Below are 24,790 nucleotides of genomic sequence, written 5' to 3'. Positions count from 1 at the left end.
CAAAGTTTCAACAATTAGAACTAATTATCATATAATAGAGCTGAAGGCATGGGATTTTATGTTGTTGAAACCTCCAAGGACTAAAGCATATCCAGATGAAATGAAGTGAAACATAATGCATCAATATGGTATTGAAAAACTTCATGACTCTTAAAGAACAAAGCAGAAAATATTACTTCCAACCAGCACTTAAACATATGCTCAGTGTATTATTTAGATCGTAATTATTTATTGAAAACACTTAAACATCTGAGTGAGAAACTTGATATCTACTCTTTACTTGGATGGCTTCTGTTATTACACTGAAAAACTTCCGTCACCCTCCAGATTAAAGTATTGCTATGGAAACACATATGTGTTCTATTTTTGCAGAATATTCTCTCATCCAGTGGTACTCAAGTTCCTCCCTAATCTCTGTCCCGACACATTGATCAATATTGCTGCTATTTCCTGTTCACATCCTGAATTGCAAAATTACACTCAGTTTTACTGGCAATTTCCACACTACCCTAATCTTTGGACAGCCAAAATCAGATTCTTCCTTTTCCTTCCTCAGTTTTACCTTCTCCATTTCAGGGATAGGCTAGCATTCAACAGTCATGAAAAGCCAACAATCTCATTGCTGCCTTGACCACACTTCCTCTCACCCCAGTTCCTGAAAGGACAATACTAGTTTCCCAGTTTCTCTATTTTTGTCATGTCTGCCCCGATTATGTCACTTTCCACACCTGTGCTTATGACTTGCCTTGACTTTTCCTTAAGGACAATCATTAAGGACCTGTTAATGATTATCCTTAATTAACAGGTCTTTGACTGCTCCATTCCATTCACTGCATTTCTGCATTTGACATTCGCCTGGATCCACAACAGAGTTCTCTTTGTCCTCACTTTCCATACCACCAGCCTCCACTGTCAACACTATCCCTGCCACCTATAGTGTAGTGCCACCTCCAAACATATCAATGTTGCCCCATAATAATGATGCTTACTTTCAACTTCAGTTGAATTTAATTTCTCCTGAATTCAAGTGATTATCTTTTCATGATTTCCCACTATTCTTCTATCTCTTTGTTTTTCCAATTTTTTTCCCAGTTTACCTCCTTTGGTTCCACCATTAATTCCTCATAGTTTATGCCCTAATAATGTCCTGTAGTCCCCTTGGTTCATCAACCCGACAAGGTTCAGCAATCATTCTTCATTTGTCAGATTTCTTACGTGCTGAATGATAAACACAAGTTCTGGATTCGCTGTAAAATTAGATGTCCCTTTTCCCCTTACTCTATTATATCCTTTTATTGTGATTTACAGTGATTTTGTTTGGTACATCAGTAAAAGCAATATCATCAAGGAAAGTAGCACATGAAGAACCAATGGAGTTTCCAGTTATATCTTGAAAGACATAATAGAATTTGACTGCGATCTGAAAAGATTTTTTTTGGAGGCTGCAAAAGTCTCTCATTATTATTCTATATACTTATTTCTTCATCCAATTCCTTTCAACTATTTGGTGATCTGTAGAATATCTCTATAAGGCAGAAAGTCCCATTACCTTTTCACCTAATCAATAATGGATTCGATGTCTACTTTGCTGCGACTTCCATCTTTCTTTTTCTATTACCATCATGTTATTTTTATTAGCCACAGTATCTCCATCCCCCTTCTTCCTAAATATTTTGGGCTGAATCTTGCAGGCTGAGTACCTGCAGTCCCAATTGGAATCACTGGCACTCAGCCATTTGACTCCAGCTGGGAGTCTGGGCTTTTCTGAGTGGTTCAGGAGGATGAATCTATCACCAAGCTCTGTCACTAGACTCCTATGATTTTACACAGATTTGCTGGGATTTCAAAGTGTTACACTAGGTTGCAAAGTCTACAGACTAAGTGTTAGTGAATGGCATTCATATAAATACTTGATGGTCAGTCAGCATGGAGATGGTGGGGTGAAGGGCCTGTTTCTGTGCTGCATGACTCTATGACCCGATGACAAGAGAATAGTTGCTCCAATCCACTGATAGGTCAGATCTAGCACAGGATGTAGAACTCCACTTATTTCAATAGGGATTCTTGGCCTGCGATTAAGAGACTAAAGTCACTTTTCTTTTAATTATACATTACCTTAATGTTTTCATGTGCTTTAATGTTTTTTGTTCAATTTGGCAGAGAAATTAGACAAATATTTTATATCTATCTTCACAAAAGAAGAGAAAATCCCCCAGAAATTTGTAGAATTGCTGGTTTAGATTCAACAAAAATCTCAGGGAAGTTAGTAGTAAATAAATCATTAGTAAAAAATTATTATTGTGGAAATTATTGGGACTCGAAGGCTATAACTTCCCAGAACATAAAAGTCTGCAACCTTGGGTTTGGAAAGAGGTGGATATGGATACTCAGGCTGTCTTCATCAAAATTCCATAGATCGGGGAATGGTTTCCACAGATATGAAGGTAGCAAATGTAGCCCTAGTAACTAAGAAGGAAGAAAGAGAGAGAAAACAAAGAGCTGCAGGCCAGTTAACCTAACGTCACTAAGTAGGGAAGATGCTGAAATCTATTACTGAGGAATTAATTCAAGTTCAAGTTTAAGTTTATTCTCATGGACATATATACCCAGGGTATAAATGCCTTGAAAGTTAGCTTTTTTTCAGCAGCAGCACAGTAAATTACAAACATGACAAACATAAGTTAACATAAACTTAAATTAACATATTGTAGATGATGCATAACTTACACAACAAAACAAATTAAAATAAACATAATGACATTAGTATTAGTTGAGAGAAAAATGAAATATAGTCCAAGGTATGGTTAGGGTTTTTCAGGTCAGTTCAAGAACCTGATGGCAATGGGGAAGAAACCCACGTAGTGCGCTCAGGGCACTTAGAAAATAGTAGGAATGGGTAGAATCCAGGTGGATTTATGAAAGACAAGTTTGACAACTCTGTTGGATTTACTTGAAATAGCAAATTGCAGAATAGAGAAGAGCAAGATAGTTAATGTGGTGTATTTGGCTTTCCAATAAGGGTGCTACATAAGAGATTATTAAACAAAATGAAAGTGCATGCTCTTGGGAGTAATATCTTGATGTGGATTGAGGATTAGGATAAAATAAGATATCTTTATTAGTCACATGTACATCAAAACACACAATGAAATGCATCTTTTGCATAGAGTGCCCTGGGGGCAGCCCACAAGTGTCGCCACACTTATGACACCAACGTAGCATGCCTACAACTTCCTAACCTGTACATCTTTTGGAATGTGGGAGGAAACCGGAACACCCGGAGGAAACCCACGCAGACACTGGGAGAATGTACAAAACCAACAGAAAACAGAGAATAAGAATAAATAGTTACATTCTCTTGGCAGGTATTCTTGGGAATAATGCACAAGGTGCAGGATCAGTTTATTCCCCAGAGAAGGAAAGACTCAAAGAGGGGAAAGGGGCCACTGTGGCTGACAAAGGAAGTCAGAGATAGCATTGTGTTAAAAAGGAAGAAGTATGGCAGAGCCAAGCTGAGTGGGAAGATAGAAGATTGGGAAATTTTTAAGGTGCAGCAGAACTTAACTAAAAAGGTAATTCGGGAAGAAAAAATGAGGTATGAAGGCAAGCTAGCCAGGAATATTAAGGAGGATAGCAAAAGCTTTTTTAGGTATGTGAAGGGAAAGAAGTTAGTTAGGAACAATGTTGGGCCCTTGAAGACCAAATCGGGTGAAATTATTACGGGAAACAGGGAGATGACAGTCGAATTTAATAAGTACTTTGGATCTGTCTTCACGGGGGAAGACGTGAGAAATCTCCCAGAGGTAAGGATGGACAAAAGGCAGAGGGTGACATAGGAACTAAAGTGGATTGACATTAGAAAAGAAATAGTGATGGGTAGACTAATGGGGCTGAAGACTGACAAATCCCCAGGTCCAGATGGTCTGCATCCCAGGGTACTAAAGGAGGTGGCTCTAGAAATTGTGGATGCATTGGTGATCATTTTCCGATGTTCCTTAGATTCGGGGTCAGTTCCTGAGGATTGGAGAATGGCTAATGTTTTCCCACTTTTTAAGAAAGGAGGGAGGGGGAAAACGGGGAACTATTGTCCAGTTAGCCTAACATCTGTGGTGGAGAAGATGCTAGAGTCCGTTATTAAGGATGAAATAGCGGCATATTTGGATAGCAATGATAGGATTGGGTCGAGTCAACATGGATTTACTAAGGGCAAATCATGCTTGACTAATCTACTGGAGTTTTTTGAGGGTGTAACCAGGAAAATAGACGAGGGAGATTCAGTGGATGTTGTATATCTCGACTTTCAGAAGGCATTTGATAAAGTGCCGCACAGGAGATTGGTGGGTAAAATTAGGGCTCATGGAATTGGGGGGTGGGTATTAACATGGATAGAAAACTGGTTGGCGGATAGGAAACAAAGGGTAGGGGTGAATGGATGTTTCTCAGAATGGCAGGCCGTGACTAGTGGGGTGCCACAGGGCTCGGTGCTGGGACCGCAGCTGTTTACGATCTATGTTGATGATTTAGATGAAGGCATTGTGAATAACATTAGCAAGTTTGCTGGTGATACAAAGTTGGGTGGCAGTGCGACATGTGAAGAGGAAGTCAGGAGAATTCAAGGTGATTTGGATAGGTTGGGTAAGTGGGCAGATACTTGGCAGATGAAGTTTAATGTGGATAAGTGTGAGGTTATCCACTTTGGGAGCAGGAACAGGCAGGCGGATTATTATCTGAATGGTGTGGAGTTAGGTAAGGGGGAAATACAAAGGGATCTAGGAGTCCTTGTTCATCAGTCACTGAAAGTGAATGAGCAAGTGCAGCAGGCAGTGATGAAGGTTAATGGAATGTTGGCCTGTATTACAAGAGGAATTGAGTACAAAAGCAAAGAGATTCTTTTGCATTTGTACAGGGCCCTGGTGAGACCACTCCTGGAGTATTGTGTACAGTTTTGGTCTCCAGGGTTAAGGAAGGATATCCTGGCTATAGAGGGCGTGCAGCGTAGGTTTACGAGGTTAATTCCAGGGATGTCGGGACTGTCTTATGCTGAGAGGTTGGAGAGACTGGGATTGTACACGCTGGAATTGAGAAGATTGAGAGGGGATCTGATTGAAACATACAGGATTATTAAGGGATTGGACAAGATAGAGACAGGAAATATGTTCCAGATGTTGGGGAAGTCCAGGACCAGGGGGCATGATTTAAGAATAAGGGCTAGGCCATTTAGGACAGAGGTGAGGAAAAACTTCTTCTCCCAGAGGGTTGTGAATTTGCGGAATGCACTGCCTCAGAGGGCAGTGGAGGCCAATTCTCTGGGCACTTTCAAGAAGGAGCTAGATAGGTTTCTTATAGATAGGGGAATCAAGGGATATGGGGACAAGGCAGGAACAGGATATTGATTGTTGAGGATCAGCCATGATCTCAAAATGGCGGTGCAGACTCGAAGGGCCGAATGGTCTACTTCTGCTCCTATTGTCTATTATCTATTGTCTATTCTAGGTTATGAGGCTGAGGGTAGGGGGTGCCACAGGGAATGCTGCTGAGGCTCCAGCTGTTCACAATGAATTGGATGAAGGGAATAGGTATAATATGTCCAGTTTGGTGATGATACAAAGCAAGGTGGCAGTGTGGGCTGTGAGGAGGATGCAATGAGGCTGCATACGGATACAGAAAGGTTCACAGAATGGACAAGACATGTCAGATGGAATATATTGTGGGAAGTATGAGGTCAAACAGTTTTGTACAGAAAATAGAAAGGCAGAGTGTCTTTTTTTAAATAGTGAGAGATTGAAAGGTATTGGTGTTAAGGGGGACCTGAGCATCCTTATGCATGAAACATTGAAAATTAATATACAGGTACAGCAAGCAACTAGGAAGGCAAATGGTACATTGACTTTTATTGCAGGAAAACTTGAGTACAAGAGTAGAGAGGTCTTGCTCCAATTACATGGAGCCCTGGTGAGATACATTTGAAATATTGTATACAGGTCTGCGACAGAGCAAGTACAGTAAAAGTTCACCAGGTTTGATAGATAATGAGAGATTAAGAAGATTGGGTCAATATACTGGAGTGATCACATTAAGAAGTACAGGGCTTGACAGGGTATATGTGGGATAGATATTTCCTCTGGCTGGGATATCTAGAACCAAAGGTAATGATTTTAAAATGAATGCTTAGCCAACCAGGGCAGAAGTGAGAAGGATTTTCTTCACCAGGGTGTTGTGAATATTTGGCTCAGTCCCTGAGTATATTTAAGACAGAGATTAATAAATGCTAAGATATTAGCTATTTGGACATGTCGATAAGTACGTGGATAGGAGGGGTTTAGAGGGTTATAGGCCAAACGCAGGCAAATGGGACCAGCTTGGTGGACACCATGGTCCGCATGGACGAGTTGGGTCTAAGGGCTTGTTTCCAAGCTGCATTACTCTTTGACTCTATGAAGGAAATCAAGAGATAGGAGGCTGGTGCAGGGAAATGGTGCTGAAGTCAAAGATTGTGTTCTTATCAACCTAAGAAGTTCATACCGTGTAATGTTTCAATTTTAACTAGTTTTCGAACCATTCCAGTTCCATCATCCATTCTCATCCATATAACGAGCTTATCCATTGGACTGCCTGTCATTTTATAGAAGAACTGAAGACACTGCTCAGCCCTTTTAGGGTACAGGATCCGAGACTCCAGAACAGCACTTTGATCTTTCTTGCCATTTTTAGTATCAAAGTACATGAAGTATCCAGCATCTAAAATGTGAAGGATTTGTTAGCAACTGAAGAAAGTGGAATTATTTTTGAATGCAGTGTAAAAGAAAAAGTCAGATATACTGTTTTACAGTAATGTGAAAAATTAAGATATAAAACTGCCTGTGACTGGAGAAAGGACAATTTTAGCTTCTCATCTCTGTCAAATCACAAACTTCAGGATGAAGCATGCTTCAAATCAAACTTTTAATCTGCAATTAAAGAAATAATTGAAGACTATGCTGGGCATTTATTTCTCACTGGATAGAGCAATACAGGAGCTCTGCATAAGTTAATAATATTTATTTAACTGATTATAAAAATGTGGTAGATGTCTTTCAGCAATTGCTTGACCATTTAGGGACTGCTGATGTTATAGCATTCCTGAAATAAGTATCTGATATACCAGTTATATTTTGTTCTTGTCCTGGTTTGTCCATACCTATGTCACTGCTAGCAAGACTGTCTTGCTTCCACCAACAATGCAGCCAATCCTCTTTGGAGTCACCCTGTCTATTATTTTCCTCTTTTTTTCAATAGGCCATTCATGCGATTGCCTGTCAGTAGTTACTTCTGTAGCCTTTGACATTTGCCGGGTTTACTTACTGGAAGCTAGGCCAACAGGTTTAGGTGACCTTCTTCCTATATTCCATTCAGCCTCTCGTTAGTCCAGTGGGGTCCTCTGCTGCATTGTTGAGCTTTCCATGGAGCTCAACGTCACATTTGGATTTTCCAGCCATTTGGTCCATGAATGGCCTCCGCTGCTGGCAATCCAAATGCCAACAACCTCAATCAGTCCAGCTGGCCTTCACCAGACTGTCCTGGGCTTGAACCTGGACTGTCTTAGGATCAAACCCATGCTGCTCTGGGCTTTGTCCTTAGCGTCCTAACATCACTACTCACCTTAATCTCAAGTGCCAAATACTTAGCTACAAGCATAGCTCAGAGGCACAATGCTTTGAGTAACATTGGAACAAAACAGCCTAATTCGGCAGCAGATTCAGGCTTAGTCAGGGTCACGGATAGTCATTGACTGTCTCCGAGTAAGAAAGGGCCCAATGAGGACACATGGACTGCTGTCTAATTAGAGCATGGTTATGGAACACATTACCTCCTTCATAACTTTTATTCAAACTCAAAAATAATTCTCCTGAGCAGGAAATCAACCCATAGTAAATTGAATTCCAGGTCAGTAGATGACAGGCCTGAGAACCAGGAGGAGGGGGCAGCTCACTGGTTCTCAAGGCTATTTGGGAGTAGGGCCAGCCATTTAAGGTCGGAAATGATCTGCTTTACTGATCTGCTGGTACTCAGCGGCAGCTGGAATAACCAGTGTGCCCCCAATGGCCTGCAACTGGTGAACTCAGGAATATGTCATCATAAGATTTACCCTAGTACATTCAGTATTCTTTCCCATAGTGCTGAATGCATAGGCTCAAACATGTACTTGCAAAACGATTAAAGAGATTTTTTTTTCCAATTTATGCTCAATCAGAAAAGGTCACCAAGCAAGCGGATTTAAACCAATACAATTAGCTCATGACTGAAAATAAACAACTGTCCTTCATATTCTTAACAAAAAAAAAATCAATATCCCATTCTTCCCTATGTGGGGTTCAGAGATCACGATGTTTGGGAGAGTGAACTAAATAAACTGCTGGAATGTCAAGACAATATTTAATGATTCTTCAAATGCTTCGGATTAACATCATTCAACAAAGTTAATAAGTAAACTAAGTTATAAGGTGATTGATGAAGATAGAGCAGTAAATGTTGTTCACATGGATTTGAGTAAGCCGTTTGACAAGGTCACGCATGGTAGCCCCATCCATAAAATTTGGATGCATGGGATCCACGGTGACTTGGTTGATTAAATCCAAAATTGGCTTGTACATTGAAGACAGAGTGTAGTGGTGGAGGTCTGTGACTAGTGGTGATCCATGGGGATCTGTACTGGGACTGCTGTTTGTCATGTACATAAATGATTTGGATGATTATATGTAGGGTGGGTGAGTAATTTTGCAGACGACACAAAGATTGGTGGTGTGGATTGAATGGAAGATTACCAAAGGATACAGTGGGATATAGATCAGTTGCAGATATTGGCAGAGAAGTGGCAGATGGAATTTAACCCAGGTAAGTGTGATTGCTGCACTTTGGGAGATCCAACATAGAGGGAGAGCACACAGTTAATGGCAGGATCGTTAACAGCATTGACAAACAGAGGGATCTTGGGGTCCAGGTACATGGCTCACGAAGAGTGGCCACACAGGTTGATATGGTGGTAAAGAGGGTGTATGGCATACTTGCCTTCATTTGTCAAGGCGTTGAGTTCAAGAGCCAGGAAGTTTTATTACAGCTTTAAAAAACATTTGGAGTATTGCATTCAATTCTTATTGCCCCGTTATAGGAAGGATGTGGAGGCTTTGGAGAGGATGCAGAAGAGGTTTACCAGGACGCTGCCTGGTTTGGAGGACATGTGCTATAAGGTAAGGTTGGACAAGCTGGGCTGTTTTCTCTGGAGCGGCAGAGACTGAGGGGAGATTTGATCAAAGTTTATAAAATTAGGCAAGGCATAGATAGAGTGGATGGACAATATCTTTTTTCCAGGATTCAAATGTCTAGTACCAGAGGGCATGTATTAAATGTGAGAGGGTGAAAGTACAGAGGAAATGTGTGAGGCAAGTTTTTTTTACACAAAGAGTGGTAAAGGCCTGGAATGCACTGCCATGGATGGTGGTAGAGGCAGAGAGCAGAGGAGTATCTCAGTGACTCTAAGGTAGGCACATGAATATGCAGAGTAGGGAGGTATATGGTCAATGTGCGGGGAAGAGGGATTAGATTAATTCAGAGTCATTGGTTTATTTAGTACAGCACAACATCGTGGTCCAAAGGACCTGCCCTGTGTGGTACTGTTCTATGTCCTATGTTCTTTAATTTCAATGCTCATTGAACATGCTTAGATAATAATAGTTGAAAACACAACAACATTTCACAACTGTTATAGTTTTTATTGTATCACACAACAACTCTTCAATCTTTTACTATCCTTTTTATTTGTAATTGGACAAAATGCTTATTCATAAGTACACTGCATTTTCTCCATTTGCTATTCATATCCGAAGACTGGATGTCATTTGATATCAGGCAAGACAAATTGATGTTATCCTATCATTTTTGTGTATGGGGACTAAATCGTATTATGGGTTCACCTTGAATCAGATCCATATTTAACAAGATTCAAACTTTATCTTTGTGATTGTTGTTACATGTCCAGTATAAAATAATTAAAATTACAACTAATATGCAACAGCAGTTCTCAAAGTAAAACTTAATCATAAGAGTTAAATGTAATTAAAGGATTTGACAGGATAGGTGGAAAGTTATCACCTTTCTACCAAAGAAATCCAGAACTAAGGGACAAATCCTAAAATCAGACCGAGCCTATTTGGCTGTAATGTCAGAAAGCACTTCAATCACACTAAAAGTATTGTAGATCTGAAACTCTCTCTCAAATTGCTGTTGAGGATTATGCCAATCAGAAATGTCACAATTGAGATTTCTTTAGTCAAGGGTATTTAAGGTCATGCAAACAAGGCAGGTAAATGTTAAAATCCATGTCAGACATGATCTTCTTCAATGTCAGAACAAGCTCATGATCTGAATGGTGCATTAGGTGATTGACAGATAATAGTGGTAAATTGAAAGGATTTGGGAGTGTGCACTCACCTCTGCATTTGCCATTTGTAGTATGATCCTCATTTCCAGGACTGCTCTTCACATGAACCCAATCAGCACCTTCATGTTCTCCCTGGATCATGCCACAGATATTAATGAACTCAAATGCGCACTGGTCCAACAGTGTGAGAGTCGAAGCTGAGAAAAAGGTTGATGTCAAAATCAATTTAATTAATCAATACTGAACTCTCTGAAGAGGGCCACAATCATCAATGACAAAATTTAAAAACTGAACTTACTGCAATTATACATCCGATTTAACCTCAGCAGATCAATAGCACTGAAGTCTAACCGCTGTCCAATTATGTCATCAAAAGCTGGTATCTTGGCAGTGATGGTTGGCAAGCTATCATTTTTGTTGAAGGAGAATGGTGCATAATGCATCACAGATTCATAATCATATGGAGTATTCTGGTCAGTAATGTAGTCATCATCGTACACAACAAAATTGTGCTCCATACCTGAATAAAAGTATAACAGTTGACGTTCAGCTGCAGTGGAGCAATTTATTTTCAAAATTGGATTAAATGTCAAATTTATTCCATTAGATTACAATTTTGTTTGAACAATAGCTCAGACATAATACCAGCAACCAGGCAATCCTATGCTTCTCTTACAATTTACAGGTGTTAAAGGATCACTTTGAAAGGAATTATAATATCTTATGTGTATATTGATACAGTCGGATGCCATTTGGCCCATTGGCTCCCAGGATAATAATCCCATTAGTCCCATTCCCTCTCTCTTTATTTCTCTGCACATTTGCAATCATTCCCTCTTACACATGCCCATCAACTGTCCTTTGTTTCTTCTTGCTGGCACCCTACATTAAGAGGTCATTGGCATGAGCTAATTACTCTACCTGTAGATCTTTGGCATGTGGGAGGAAACCCATGTACTCATGGGGAAAATGTGCAAACTCTGCACAGACAGCATCCAAGGACAGGATTAGTCCTAGATCCCTTGAGCTATGAGGCAATATACCCTCAACTAATACAATATATTTATGAGATTGTTAAATTGAAATCTTACCTGGAATAATTTCGTTCCACCAAATATTAACATAGTCATCACGGTCTGTTCTTGATTGCTCATGGTAAAATCCTAGTGTGTGCAGAAGTTCATGCTCAACAATAGCTTTTGTGTCACATCGTTCACCAACGGATACAACTTGGTCACCGTAGTGGTGACCAACATAAGACCAGCACCTGTTCAATGAAAACAGTATTTAGTCGATTACATAAAAAGAGGATAAAATGGTAGTTTAGTCTAGTGGGTATTTTTGAAATATGGTCATTGTAGCAATGTGCAAAACATATTTCATATGTCATGCCAATATTATAATAGGATAAGAGATATTTTTGTTGTTATTTCAATCATAAACAGTGTGCAACATCATATACATGACATGACAAAAAATGTGCAGCAGAAAATCCATGGATTCCTACCAGGTACCGTCAGAACTGCCACAAACTCAATCATGGTCCACATGTACTTAATTCCACTGTCAACATTTTCTTTATGATCTTAAAAAGAAGAGCCTCCGACCATTCCTAAAGGTAGTTGGAGGTGGAGGGCAGGGGTCTTCTTCTAAGTTCTGGTGTAGGTAAATGCAAGTCACCAAACATACCTTGCCAATAAATACAGAGGCAGGTTCCATCCGGACTGGAATCAGTGCCTGTGCCAGTTTTTCTGGCCAGAACTGAGGACAATTCCTTGCATAAACAGGAAAGTTATGAACAAAAGCCCCAGCTCTGTGCAACCAGTCTTTTTTGAAGGAAACTGCATGAAGGAGTTTGCTGAGGCAACTAGATAATGAAGTGCTGTGAAAAGGATAGAATACAGATGCAAGTTCAAACCAAAACAATTCACTAAAGTGAGGTTCTGTATTGTGTTTATTACTTTTATTATTTATAACATAAGTCCCTCAGTAAAGTATTCCTGGTTAGACTAAATAAACCTGATAATCATTGTTATCCTTTTCACTTACTAGTGATACAATGCACTCATTGATGACATTTGAAAAGAAAACATGGAAAGGAAGCGACTAGTTTGGACCACAAGGTAATGTTAAGAATTAAATCTTGGGTAATGCCAGTGTCCCAGTAGACACAGACCAATCACATGTATCCTTTCTGACAAGCCAAATTTTGTTCTTATTGTGTGGTATAAAGGTTGCATGAATGGAACCAGATTGTTAAAGCACCTGCCTGATGTTTATTCCATCCCTTTTAAGTTATTGCATTGGAAGTACAGTGGACACAATTACTGATAATCAGTCCTACAAACTCTTTTTCTTTGTGTAACTGATGCACAGATTTTTTTATATGCAAGGCAACAAAGTAAAAACCTATTTTATAACCTTGGAAGTTTGGATTGAAGCTTCTGAAATATGAAAGAAAGTTGAATTTTCTTGAAGTAATGAACAACTTACATTCTTTACATATCTATGATGGATCCTTATCAAATTGATCAAAAATTGTCAATTGATCTTGATCATTTGTTTTGGAAAGAGAAAAGAGGTCAATAACCTTTCATCTAAACTGGATGAAGTTGGAAATAAAACAAGTTTTAAGTTGTGGAGAAAGTGAACAGAAGTAGGGACAATAAAAGGGAAAGTCTGTGACATTGTGTAGACCAGGAGAGACTGAGTGACATTAGCAGTGGTGGAGTGTCAGATCTTCCCTATGGCTCTCTCAGTCTCTACTCCCTTTCTCTGCAACTTAAGTGTTACTTTATCTCTAACATTTTCCAGAGATCTCCCAAAGATTAACTCTGCTTTTGTCTCTACATTTAGACAAGGCCTTTATAAGTAACTTGCTATCTCTTTTGAATAAGCATCTCTTCTTTGTACGCCACCTTTAACATAACAAGGTCCAACAAAGGATGGAGAAGGGTAGGAAGAAAGGCAACACATATATCGACCATCAATTAAAAGAGAAGGGCTAAAAGATTTAAAAGAGATAGAGAAGGCAACACAGAGAGTTAAAAATCTTTGTTATTCATGTCATCCATACAGATCATTTAATTGCAATAGTGCATTGAATTAGTACAAGAGAAAGCAATAACAGAATGCAGAATAGTGTAACAGTAACAGACAAAGTAAGAGTGCAAACTTGGGAAGTTAGGTTAAAAGACAAAATGGAGCAAGGGAAAGTCAAAATACTGCAGATGCTAGAAATCTAAAACATTATATAACATATAACTATGGACCTGCCATATTTTTAACATTTTTACAGAGTTATTGAAGGGGAAAAATAATGATTAGCTTTCTTCTTTCACAAACACCGAATACTTTGCCTAAGATCCCCATCTGCAACTAATAGCATACCAAATAATTTGTTAAGAGGTCATTTTGTCTTTGCATATGAACTGCATCAATGATTTCTACTTTCATAAAATAATACAATTCTGTGATTTTGTACATACCCATCTAACTTTTTAAAAGCGAGGAATGATTTCTCTGCTTCATATGGTTTAAAATCAATGCATGATTTTAAGCGATACTGCTCAAATGTAAGCAAGATGACACCTTTGGCATTTAGCTCTGAAAATCAAAATTGAAACAATTTGTTTGAAATATTTTTACAGAATAAACCAACACTAGTTACATATCCCAAATGAAAAGTTTAGTTTTTATATCTCTTCATTTGTATAGGTTAAAACCTATGTAAAATGTACATGAAAATGCATAGTGATTTAAAATTATACCCAAAAACCTCTATGGTATGCTTATGAGATCTTGAGCTAAATTTTGCTGGTTTTTCCTGACAGTTCAGCAAAGAACTGCTGGAATTTCTCAGTATATGTGCCACCATGTTTTTAACTCCTGAGTATATGCTGAAATCTCAAACTTACTGACAGCTTTCCACTGACAGGTTCCTAGTTGTGTTCTGTGACTGGACTCTGCATGGAGCCCAGCAAATGAGAAGAAGCTTGCTGAGATTCCCTGGGAATCAGGATCCAAGAATCTACTAATTTGAGTTTGGTTTGTGCTTCTGTCATGGAAAAGGGCAAGGATAAGGTAAACTACATTTTTTAAAATTATTTATGTTTGGTTTAATGTTATCAACTATTTAAAAATGTTTTGAGGTTCTGTTGATCTCATTTTCTGTAAGACACCACACAGGATTCTGAAATGGAATTTAAAAAATAGTGGAAATTCTCAGCAGGCCAGGCAGTTTCTGTGCAGTGAAATTTTGTTTTGACTGAAACATCTATTCTGTTTCATTCTTGTTGAGTCTTTCCAAAATTTCCTTGCTTAATATAAAATCATATGCTTTAGAGTACTTGAAATATTTTTAGAATATTTTGTAGATGCTATTAATAATCAGCAGATATGTTTTCAAACTCACAATGTATTATCTATCCTTTTAGTAAGGAACGTTAGTCCAAAAGAAAGTTGAAACATGAATAGACACATGCACGATGAAAATTTAATCAGGCAAAAAAAATCAGCATCTTATGAATTTAGGCTTTGAAACCAAAATGTGTGCCTGTTGGAGTTGTTCACTCATACAAAATGTTACGGACTCAGTGAAAGTCCCTTTAAGATAGAGAGTGTGTGTATGTGTGTGTGGGGCGTGCTTACGTCAATAGAAGATAAAGGACGTAATGACGTTGTAGAAGAAGAAGAAGAAGAAGAAGGAGAGAGAGAGAAGGGAGAGAGACACCAGCCTGCTTGTTTTCTCTATCGATGGATGAGAAACAATAACTGTGTTTGCCACTGAAATCCATGTATGGAAGTTGAAAGTAATCCGGTGGAGTTCACTTTGTTGCTGACCTGTAGAAGGAAACAGGTATTTGTGTGTGGACGACCACGGTTCGGATGCTTTTCGGGGTGAGGAAGTCACTACCGAGTAAACACTGAAGTATCGTTTGGGTTCCATCGTGGAACATTTGGATTTCGTATGTACTCTCTCTCTATGTTTTTCTACATCTACATCTTATCTTCAGACAACGGTGGTTGTTGAAGAAGCCCTTGCTCATGTTTCACCTTATGGCTTGCGGAACTGAACTTTAAGAACCATTCAGGAACTGGGAGTTTTGGACTTTGTCACACACACACACGACGAATTTAGCTTTGGGGTTAACGTTCGAGGTTTAACATTCTTGAATTCTAACATACTAACATTTTTACTTTTATTTTACGTATTATCATAAGTAGTGATTAATAAAATAGTTTTTAACACTAAATCATGCTCAGTGTGTTTCTTTTGTTGCTGGTTCGTGACAAAATTGGGGGCTCGTCCGGGATAGTTCCCAAGGTTAACGAGATTCGTCTGGGATCCAATCCAAAGGTTAACGAGTGTCGTCTGGGATCGTTCCCCAGATTGACGAGATTTGTTCGGGATTCAATCCAAAGATTTTTGAGGGAGGTCTGATAAATTCTTTTTAATTGGCTTGTGTGTGTGGAAACCAGCAGCAATGGATATTAAGGCATTTTTGGAGTCACCAACCCAAAAGGGATTGGAGGTGGCAAAAAAGGATGATTTGATAAAGATTGCTACAAGGCTAAACCTTACAGAAGTAAAGCAGTCTATGAGAAAGGCAGATATTCAGAGACTGATAGCTGGCCATTATGTGGAAAAGAAGGTGTTTGAGAAGGAAGTGTTAAAACAGTTTCCTGGCAGTGAAATAGCAATTTCTGAGGCACAGGTGCAGCTGGCAAAGATAGAGGCTGAACGAGAGCAAAATAAATTAGAAGCTGAACGAGAACAAAAGAGATTAGAGGCTGAACGAGAACAAACCCAGTTAAAGATAGAGGCTGAACGAGAACAAACCCAGTTAAAGATAGAGGCTGAACGAGAACAAAAGAAATTAGAGGCCGAACAAAAGAAATTAGAGGCCGAACAAAAGATAACTCAGATGAAGATAGAGGCTGATCTAGCAATGAAGCAGATGGAATTGAAGAGGATGGAGCTGGATAGTGAGGAGAAGGAAAAACAGAGGCAGCATGAGTTACAAATGAAGCGTAGGAGTTTGGAATCTGATTCTGAAGATGGTTTTTCAGCCAGCAGGGAGGTTCGATTAGTCCCTCCTTTTGAAGAAGATCAGGTTGATCAGTATTTCCAACATTTTGAAAAGGTTGCTGTGAGTTCAAACTGGCCAAGGAAAGGATGGGCTCTTATGGTACAAAGTGTGATTAAAGGTAAAGCTCAAAAAGCTTATTCTGCTTTGTCTGCTGAGGATGCAGCTGATTATACCAAGGTAAAACAAGCTATTTTGAAGGCCTATGAATTGGTCCCTGAGGCTTATAGACAAAAATTCAGAGACTTGAGGAAATCTGCAGATCAGACTTATATGGAATTTGCCAATGGAAAGAGAATATGTTTTGAACGATGGTGCCTGGCTAAAAATGTAGATGGGGATTATGATAAATTGACAGAATTGATACTGGTGGAAGACTTTAAAAGATGTGTTCCAGCTGAATTAACAACATATTTAAATGAAAAGGCAGTGGAAACTTTACAAGAAACTGCTAGGTTGGCAGATGATTATGCTTTAACCCATAAATCCAAATGGGGACAACCTAAAACCTTTCAAAAGAGTTACAAAGACAATCCAGGTAAACCAGAGATTAAATTGGGAGGTAATCAAAAAGGAAAAGATGAAAAGAAGCCAGGGCTGGAGAAACCTGTTGAGCGTATTTGTTATTACTGTAGGAAACCTGGCCATGTGATATCTAATTGTGCCCTTTTGAAGAAAAAGAAGGAAGCTGGGCCCAATGCTTGCTTTCAGGCAATTAAAAATCAAAAAGGTTTAGGAGATGCTGTTAAAGATCAGTCCTTGCAAGAGGGAAAAGCGGAAAAGTTGGAGGAGGTGAGAAAAGAATTCCGTTCGTATGTATCAGAGGGTTTTGTTTCACTGAATGATGAGTCACCCCAGGTGCCAGTGAAAATTCTTAGAGATACTGGGGCTAGTCAATCTCTCTTGCTGGACAGTGTTTTAAATTTTGGTGAAGAAAGTGACACTGGTGAAGTAAATCTAATACGAGGCGTTACAGGTGAGACCATGTCTGTCCCTTTTCACAGGGTGATTTTAAAGTCAAAGTTCGTAGAAGGACCAGTCGAGATAGGAATAAGACCTAGTTTGCCAGTGGAAGGAGTTTCTTTGTTATTGGGAAATGACCTTGCAAATGGAGAAAGTGATCCTGTGGTACGGTTAACAACCAAACCAAGGATTGATGAGTCTGAGAATGATCCAGATGTTTACCCATCATGTGCGGTGACTCGAGCTAGAGCTAGAGAATTAGCCAAGACAGACAGTCCAGTGCAGTCTGATGTAGTTCCTTGTGACAGTCCTAAACAGGAAGAAAATTATGATGCCTTATCTGAGACTTTTCTGTCTTCATTGGAGGATCAACATCCTTATAGTGAGCCTGAATTTAAAGATTTGTCTTTGTCGAGGAAGGATTTTATGGTGGAACAGACAAAGGACCCTGAGTTGACAGAATTGAAAGAAAAAGCACTCTCATGTGAGGAGATTGAAAAAGTGCCAACTGGATACTATGTCAAAAATGGAGTGTTAATGAGGAAATGGAGACCTCCTCATGTTCCTGTTACTGAGGAATGGGAAGTTATTCATCAGGTTGTTGTTCCAAAAGTTTATAGGGATGAGATTTTAAACCTGGCCCACAGTATGCCTTTGGGTGGTCATTTTGGGGTGAATAAAACTGTAGGGAAGATCTTGAAACAATTCTATTGGCCTGGTTTGAGAAAAGATGTGGTGATGTTTTGTCGAACCTGCCACACATGTCAGATGGTAGGTAAACCAAATCAAAAACCCCCTGTGGCTCCTTTGAAGCCAATTCCTGCTTTTGGGGAGCCCGTTTCGAAGGTGATTGTGGACTGTGTTGGCCCCTTACCAAAGTCTAAGACTGGAAATCAGTATTTGTTAACCATCATGTGTGCCACTTCTAGATTTCCAGAGGCAATACCCCTTAGAAATATTAAGGCCAAGACGGTGTCAAAGGCTCTTGTAAAATTTTTTACCTTGTTTGGTTTGCCAAAAGAAATCCAATCTGATCAAGGTAGTAATTTTATGTCAAAAATTTTTCAACAAATAGTCTATGAGCTGGGAGCAAAGCAGATTGTATCATCTGCATATCACCCAGAATCTCAAGGAGCTCTGGAGAGATTTCATTCTACTCTCAAAAATATGCTGAAGACTTATTGCTTTGAAAACACCAAGGATTGGGACGAAGGTATCCATTTACTTTTGTTTGCCGTTAGAGAATCGATCCAGGAGTCAATAGGATTTAGTCCGTTTGAGCTTGTATTTGGACATAGGGTGAGAGGACCTTTGGAGTTGTTAAGAGAGCAATGGGTAAATGAAGAAGTTCACTTGAGTCTGTTGGACTATGTCCAAAAATTTAAAACTCGGTTGGAGAGAGTCTGCCAGCTAGCGAGAGAGAATTTGAAAACAAGCCAGATAAGAATGAAGACATATTTTGATAGACGTGCTCGGCCTAGGACATTCGCAGTGGGGCAAAAGGTGTTGGTATTTTTCCCTAGCCAAAATAATCCCTTGCAAGCTCGTTTTTCTGGACCCTATGTTATTGAATCTCGAGTGACTGATCTAACATATATAATCAAAACACCAGATAGACGCAAGAAAACACAACTCTGTCATGTAAACATGCTAAAACCTTATTATGAGAGGGATTCAGTTGTGGCCTTGGTGGATGGTGTAAAGGTTGTTTCTAGAATGCCTGATGTTGATGTTGAGGAAGGCCAATTTAGACCAAATATTGTTCCATCAAAACTAAAAAACCAAAATATCATGGAGAACCTTGAAACGAAGTTGGACCATTTACAAGTTTCACAAAAACAACAGATGAGAGAATTAATTTTAAAATTTAAGAATCTGTTCCCAGATGTTCCAAACAGAACATCAATAATTACCCATGATGTTGATGTTGGGGATGCAAAACCAATCAAACAACACCCATATCGAATGAATGTGGAAAAAAGTAAACTTGTTGATCAGGAAATAAAGTACATGTTGGAAAATGATATTATTAGACATTCTACTTCAAATTGGAGTTCGCCCTGTGTTATTGTACCTAAACCTGATGGAACTGTTAGATTTTGCACAGATTACAGGAAAGTGAATGCTGTAACAAAGTCAGATGCTTACCCTATTCCTAGGGTGGATGGTTGCATAGACAGAGTGGGAAAGGCAAAATTTCTTACAAAGATTGACCTATTAAAAGGGTACTGGTGTGTTCCATTAACAGATAGAGGACAGGAGATTTCAGCCTTTGTAACCCCTTCTGGATTGTATGAATACAATGTTTTGCCATTTGGAATGAAAAATGCTCCGGCAACATTTCAAAGAATGATTAATTCAGTGATTCATGGGTTAAAACATACAGATGCCTACATTGACGACTTAGTGACTGGGAATGATACTTGGGAAGATCACATCTCTGCGTTAGAAAGGTTGTTTGAAAGACTTTCCAAGGCTAACCTTACAGTTAACTTGGCTAAAAGTGAATTTGGCCATGCCACTGTGACGTATCTTGGTTATGTTGTAGGTCAAGGCAAGCAAGCTCCTGTTCAGGCAAAAGTTCAAGCAATATCTGAGTTCCCTATTCCCACAGGTACGAGGACTGTTAGAAGATTTTTGGGAATGGTTGGATATTATCGAAAATTTTGTAAAAATTTTGCTGATATTGCTCTTCCCCTAACTAATCTTCTGAAGAAGGGAGTAAAGTTTGTTTGGACAGATTCTTGTCAAGAAGCATTTAAGAAGCTGAAAGCCATTTTATGCTACCATCCTGTGCTCAAAACACCTGACTTTGAAAAGCCATTTTCATTAGCAGTAGATGCCAGTGATGAAGCTGCAGGAGCTGTGTTGTTGCAGAAGGGTGACCTTGATGATATTGACCATCCTGTAGCTTACTTTTCAAAGAAATTTAATGAGCATCAAAAGAATTATTCCACCATAGAGAAAGAATTACTGTCGCTTGTTTTAGCCTTGCAACATTTCAGTGTATATGTTTGCACCGCTCAGAAACCATTGACTGTGTATACAGATCATAACCCATTGGTGTTTCTGAGCCGAGTCAAAAACAAAAACAGAAGGCTGTTAAACTGGAGTTTAATTTTGCAAGAGTTTGATCTCATGATAACTCACATTAAAGGCAAAGATAATGTGATTGCTGATTGTCTTTCCCGATGTTAAATGGGAAACATGTATCTGTACTAATCTGATAGTCTGTAGTTGTGTAGCATGATAATCATTAACATTACTAACTGTATGCGCGGTTAAATTTTTCTTGGGAAAATTTTTTTTTAGGTGGGAGGTGTTACGGACTCAGTGAAAGTCCCTTTAAGATAGAGAGTGTGTGTATGTGTGTGTGGGGCGTGCTTACGTCAATAGAAGATAAAGGACGTAATGACGTTGTAGAAGAAGAAGAAGAAGAAGGAGAGAGAGAGAAGGGAGAGAGACACCAGCCTGCTTGTTTTCTCTATCGATGGATGAGAAACAATAACTGTGTTTGCCACTGAAATCCATGTATGGAAGTTGGAAGTAATCCGGTGGAGTTCACTTTGTTGCTGACCTGTAGAAGGAAACAGGTATTTGTGTGTGGACGACCACGGTTCGGATGCTTTTCGGGGTGAGGAAGTCACTACCGAGTAAACACTGAAGTGTCGTTTGGGTTCCATCGTGGAACATTTGGATTTCGTATGTACTCTCTCTCTATGTTTTTCTACATCTACATCTTATCTTCAGACAACGGTGGTTGTTGAAGAAGCCCTTGCTCATGTTTCACCTTATGGCTTGCGGAACTGAACTTTAAGAACCATTCAGGAACTGGGAGTTTTGGACTTTGTCACACACACACACGACGAATTTAGTTTTGGGGTTAACGTTCGAGGTTTAACATTCTTGAATTCTAACATACTAACATTTTTACTTTTATTTTACGTATTATCATAAGTAGTGATTAATAAAATAGTTTTTAACACTAAATCATGCTCAGTGTGTTTCTTTTGTTGCTGGTTCGTGACAAAAATAAATAGATTGACTCCTCTCCTGAAAATACCATGGAGAAATTTCAAATGAGCACATTAAGCATTGGTTTGTTGCAGTCCCATGATTTAATTTCAGGGAAGTAAATGCAGTTAATGAATCTAAATGATTGCCCCCTAGGCTAAGGCATGTGCTCCAGTAGTTACCTTTAATTCTAGGTCAAAAAAATTATTCTGCTACAAATTTTTACATTGAACAACAACAACATTGAATGAATATGTTAATGGACCCTAAAGTGAAAAGATGCAGTGTTCATTGAGCAATATTTCACTTTTGAGTTCCAATAGCCTATCATAAATAAGTCACTAAGGTTGTCAATGCAAACGTTTCAAAGTGTCATGTTTCAAAGCATTATACAAATATGTGCAGCATCAAGATAATGATGGCAAGCTGTTAATAATAGATACTTAAATCAGGACATTAATCATAGAATTTGAATTTCTTCAGATTATTTATAATTTCATAAATAAAATGTTACCAAGACTATCCGTCAGAATATATGGAATAGGGAATGTCCATCTCTTTGTTGGATCTTTAAGAGCATTCCGTTCTTGCTGAAATAAAATGAGGAAATTAATAATATATGAAAGATGAAAGCATGTTACTATAAATGAATCTATTATGAATCAACAAAGTGATTATTAAACTTACAACCACTGCAATGTCTCCTTGAAACAAAAACCTCTGGGATTCTATCAGAAAGGTAATTGGAAACATATTATAAGATATTCTGCACGCTGATCAAAGATGCCACACCAAGAAACAGAACATACAATTTACAATAATTCAGAGATATTTAGCAGGGTATATTTAATACATTTGAAAGACATAACTTGAAAGATGCTAGGGAATGCACTCCTTGTGTTAATTTTTAAAACTTACTTGCATTTATTTGTGGGATGTCCTCTCTGAAATCCCCAGCATCTACTTCATAATCTAATTAATGAAGAATTTGAAATTAATAGAAGGTTTTTAAATTAGATAGCAATGAAAAAGAATAAAGTATCATAACACTTACAATTTTCAGAAGGAACCTTTCTGATCTGGAAAAAGAAGAATTTGTTTAAGTGGTGAAAGGATAATAAAAATCATTTGAAAACGAAAGTAGTGTATCTTACCACCAAAGTGTTACAATATGCAAACAAAACTACTAAAGAAAAAGAAAGCAATCCAGAAGAGTCCATTTTTATTGCAGACAGCAAATGTGTTCTCTGTCTAGCACCTGATGTATATATGGACACATTAAAATTTAGTTTTCAACATCTTGGCCTTTATAGCATGTTTTGGACATAAATCTGCAGCGCTGGCAATATGAGAGCAATAGTCCAACAACCTTTCTTCTAATAACCTCTTCATGGTTCAAGAATGTTATTGTATTCATAGCCTTTCTTTTATGGTAAATTATTAAAACAATTCAGAAGGATAGTAAATAATTCACTCAGAAAAATAGTTACAATCTCTCCAAAGAAAACCTGCTGACATAAGGTTTGAATATTGTTCATAAAGTAATTCAGATATGATTAAAATATATTCCATTCTATATCTGCTACGTGATGAAAACGTACAAAATTCTGAGTGGAGATGTAGAGTTGATATTTCTCCTGGCTTCTGTGCATAGAATCAGGGATCACAGATTCGAAGTCAGGGCAGAGACAGAGATAGGAATAAATTTCTTCACTCAGAAGGTATTGAGTCTTTAGCATTCTCCCCTTCTAAGGGCTGTGAAGGTTCAGTGGTTGAGTATATTCTAGACAGGGGATAAGGAGCTGGGGCCAAGTGTGTAGTGGCCACTGGTTTTTAGGAGCACAGTGGATCAGGTATAAGGACAGAGTCAGTGGTCTGTAATGTGAGCAGTTTTGTGGCCACAGTCAGGTGTCGGGCGTATGGGTCACATGTCTGGCTGGAACCGGGAGTTGAAGGTGTGGCCAGACTCAGGAACACAGATAAATTCAGTTACTAGGAACATTGGCAAGATCGGAATCTGGAGACTGGAAGCATGGGCCCCTGTGACCATGTTTGTGTATGTCTATGTGTATGTGCGTAATGGCTACCAAGGTGTGAGCATGATTGGCAAGGAAGGAGTAAAGATGGCTAACTTAAATGCTTGGTGGATGTTTTGTCACTATAAATACCCTGGCTCATCGGAGGAACAAGCATAAAATATCATAGCATGGGCATCTGTTAGATTATTGCATTGACTGAGTAAGTGACTCTAAAGATGTTCACATCAATGAATGCCATGACAAGCAGTGATTATCACTGGACTGATCACCATCTAACCTAATCCACCCTGTCAATCTGGCCCTAAAATATCAGAATCAACAGAAATGTTGTTGCAAGAAAGTCAATGTCAGACCAATCAAGAACCCAACAAAGGCAGCTCTTCTTAGAAAGCACCTTACAGACAGCCGTCAGTTCCTGCCATCAGGAGCCACAGAGTGTCCATAGTTAATGGACTGCCCTGAAGACCCCCATAACTGGCACCTATGAAGATATTCTGGCCTTCACTATCGAGAAGAACCAGAACTGGTTTGATGAGAATAGACAGAAGCTGAAGGACCTACTTAACCAAAAACATAAAACATACATGCATTGGAAGCTCTACCATTCCTCAAGGAAAATTAAACAGCTCCACAGGCACCTGAAGTCAGAGGTCCAGCTGAAAACCCCCAGCCTTAAGTCAGGGGTCTGGTTGGAACTAGGGTTTGGAGGTGTAGCCAGATGTACAACCTGAGCCAGGGGTTGGGAGTGAGGTGGGAACATGATCAGATGTGCTTCCAGAACCAGGCTCAGGAACATAGTGAGGTGTTCAGCTAAAGCCAGTTACCAGAAACAATTTGTACCCCTTTGGCACATCCAAAGTTAGTGCCTAAAAGTCACAGTTAAAGTCTTCACTATTCAACATTACCAACCAACCAAGTGCAGCTTCACGTGTGTAGTACTGCATTACTGAGTTCTGCCTATCACTGCTATCTTTCATGGCTTCTTACTTCAGAGCCATATGCCTCTGCCCCACCTCCACCATTTCCAATATTAAGCAGATTAGGAGTTTGTGCATTGAGAATTTCAGTTCTTCAGCTTGGTCCTTCCTAACAAGCAAGTATATCGGGGGTCTAGTTTGCTTAAAAGTATGGGGCAGATCTCTATTTATAAATAAGAAAGAAAATTGCTATGCCACTGCAGAGATCTCAGTTGTGTGACTATCACTTTGCTTTGAGCTGCACTACATGTAAGTTTTGGGTGCAAATGTACACATGCCCAGTATTTGTGAGAA

General features: G+C 39.0%; 1 protein-coding gene across 1 annotated transcript in view; it reads right to left on the bottom strand.

The window, feature by feature from the left end:
• Positions 1 to 22,767, bottom strand: part of LOC127574756 (meprin A subunit alpha-like) — a 36,150-nt gene extending 13,383 nt beyond the window's left edge. Inside the window, exons 1-10 of the mRNA XM_052024049.1 lie at positions 22,635 to 22,767; positions 22,535 to 22,559; positions 22,399 to 22,452; positions 22,168 to 22,208; positions 21,995 to 22,070; positions 13,903 to 14,020; positions 11,506 to 11,681; positions 10,713 to 10,934; positions 10,465 to 10,611; positions 6,523 to 6,738 (exon numbers count right to left, since the gene is read on the bottom strand). Of these exons, the coding sequence (XP_051880009.1) occupies positions 6,523 to 6,738; positions 10,465 to 10,611; positions 10,713 to 10,934; positions 11,506 to 11,681; positions 13,903 to 14,020; positions 21,995 to 22,070; positions 22,168 to 22,208; positions 22,399 to 22,452; positions 22,535 to 22,559; positions 22,635 to 22,700 (1,141 nt within the window). The 5' untranslated portion in view covers positions 22,701 to 22,767. The remainder of the gene's footprint in view (positions 1 to 6,522; positions 6,739 to 10,464; positions 10,612 to 10,712; positions 10,935 to 11,505; positions 11,682 to 13,902; positions 14,021 to 21,994; positions 22,071 to 22,167; positions 22,209 to 22,398; positions 22,453 to 22,534; positions 22,560 to 22,634) is intronic.
• Positions 22,768 to 24,790: the final 2,023 nt, after the last annotated feature.

The sequence above is a fragment of the Pristis pectinata genome, chromosome 10 (assembly GCF_009764475.1).
Source record: "Pristis pectinata isolate sPriPec2 chromosome 10, sPriPec2.1.pri, whole genome shotgun sequence".
NCBI lineage: Eukaryota > Metazoa > Chordata > Chondrichthyes > Rhinopristiformes > Pristidae > Pristis > Pristis pectinata.
This window is presented reverse-complemented; position numbering and strand designations above follow the sequence as displayed.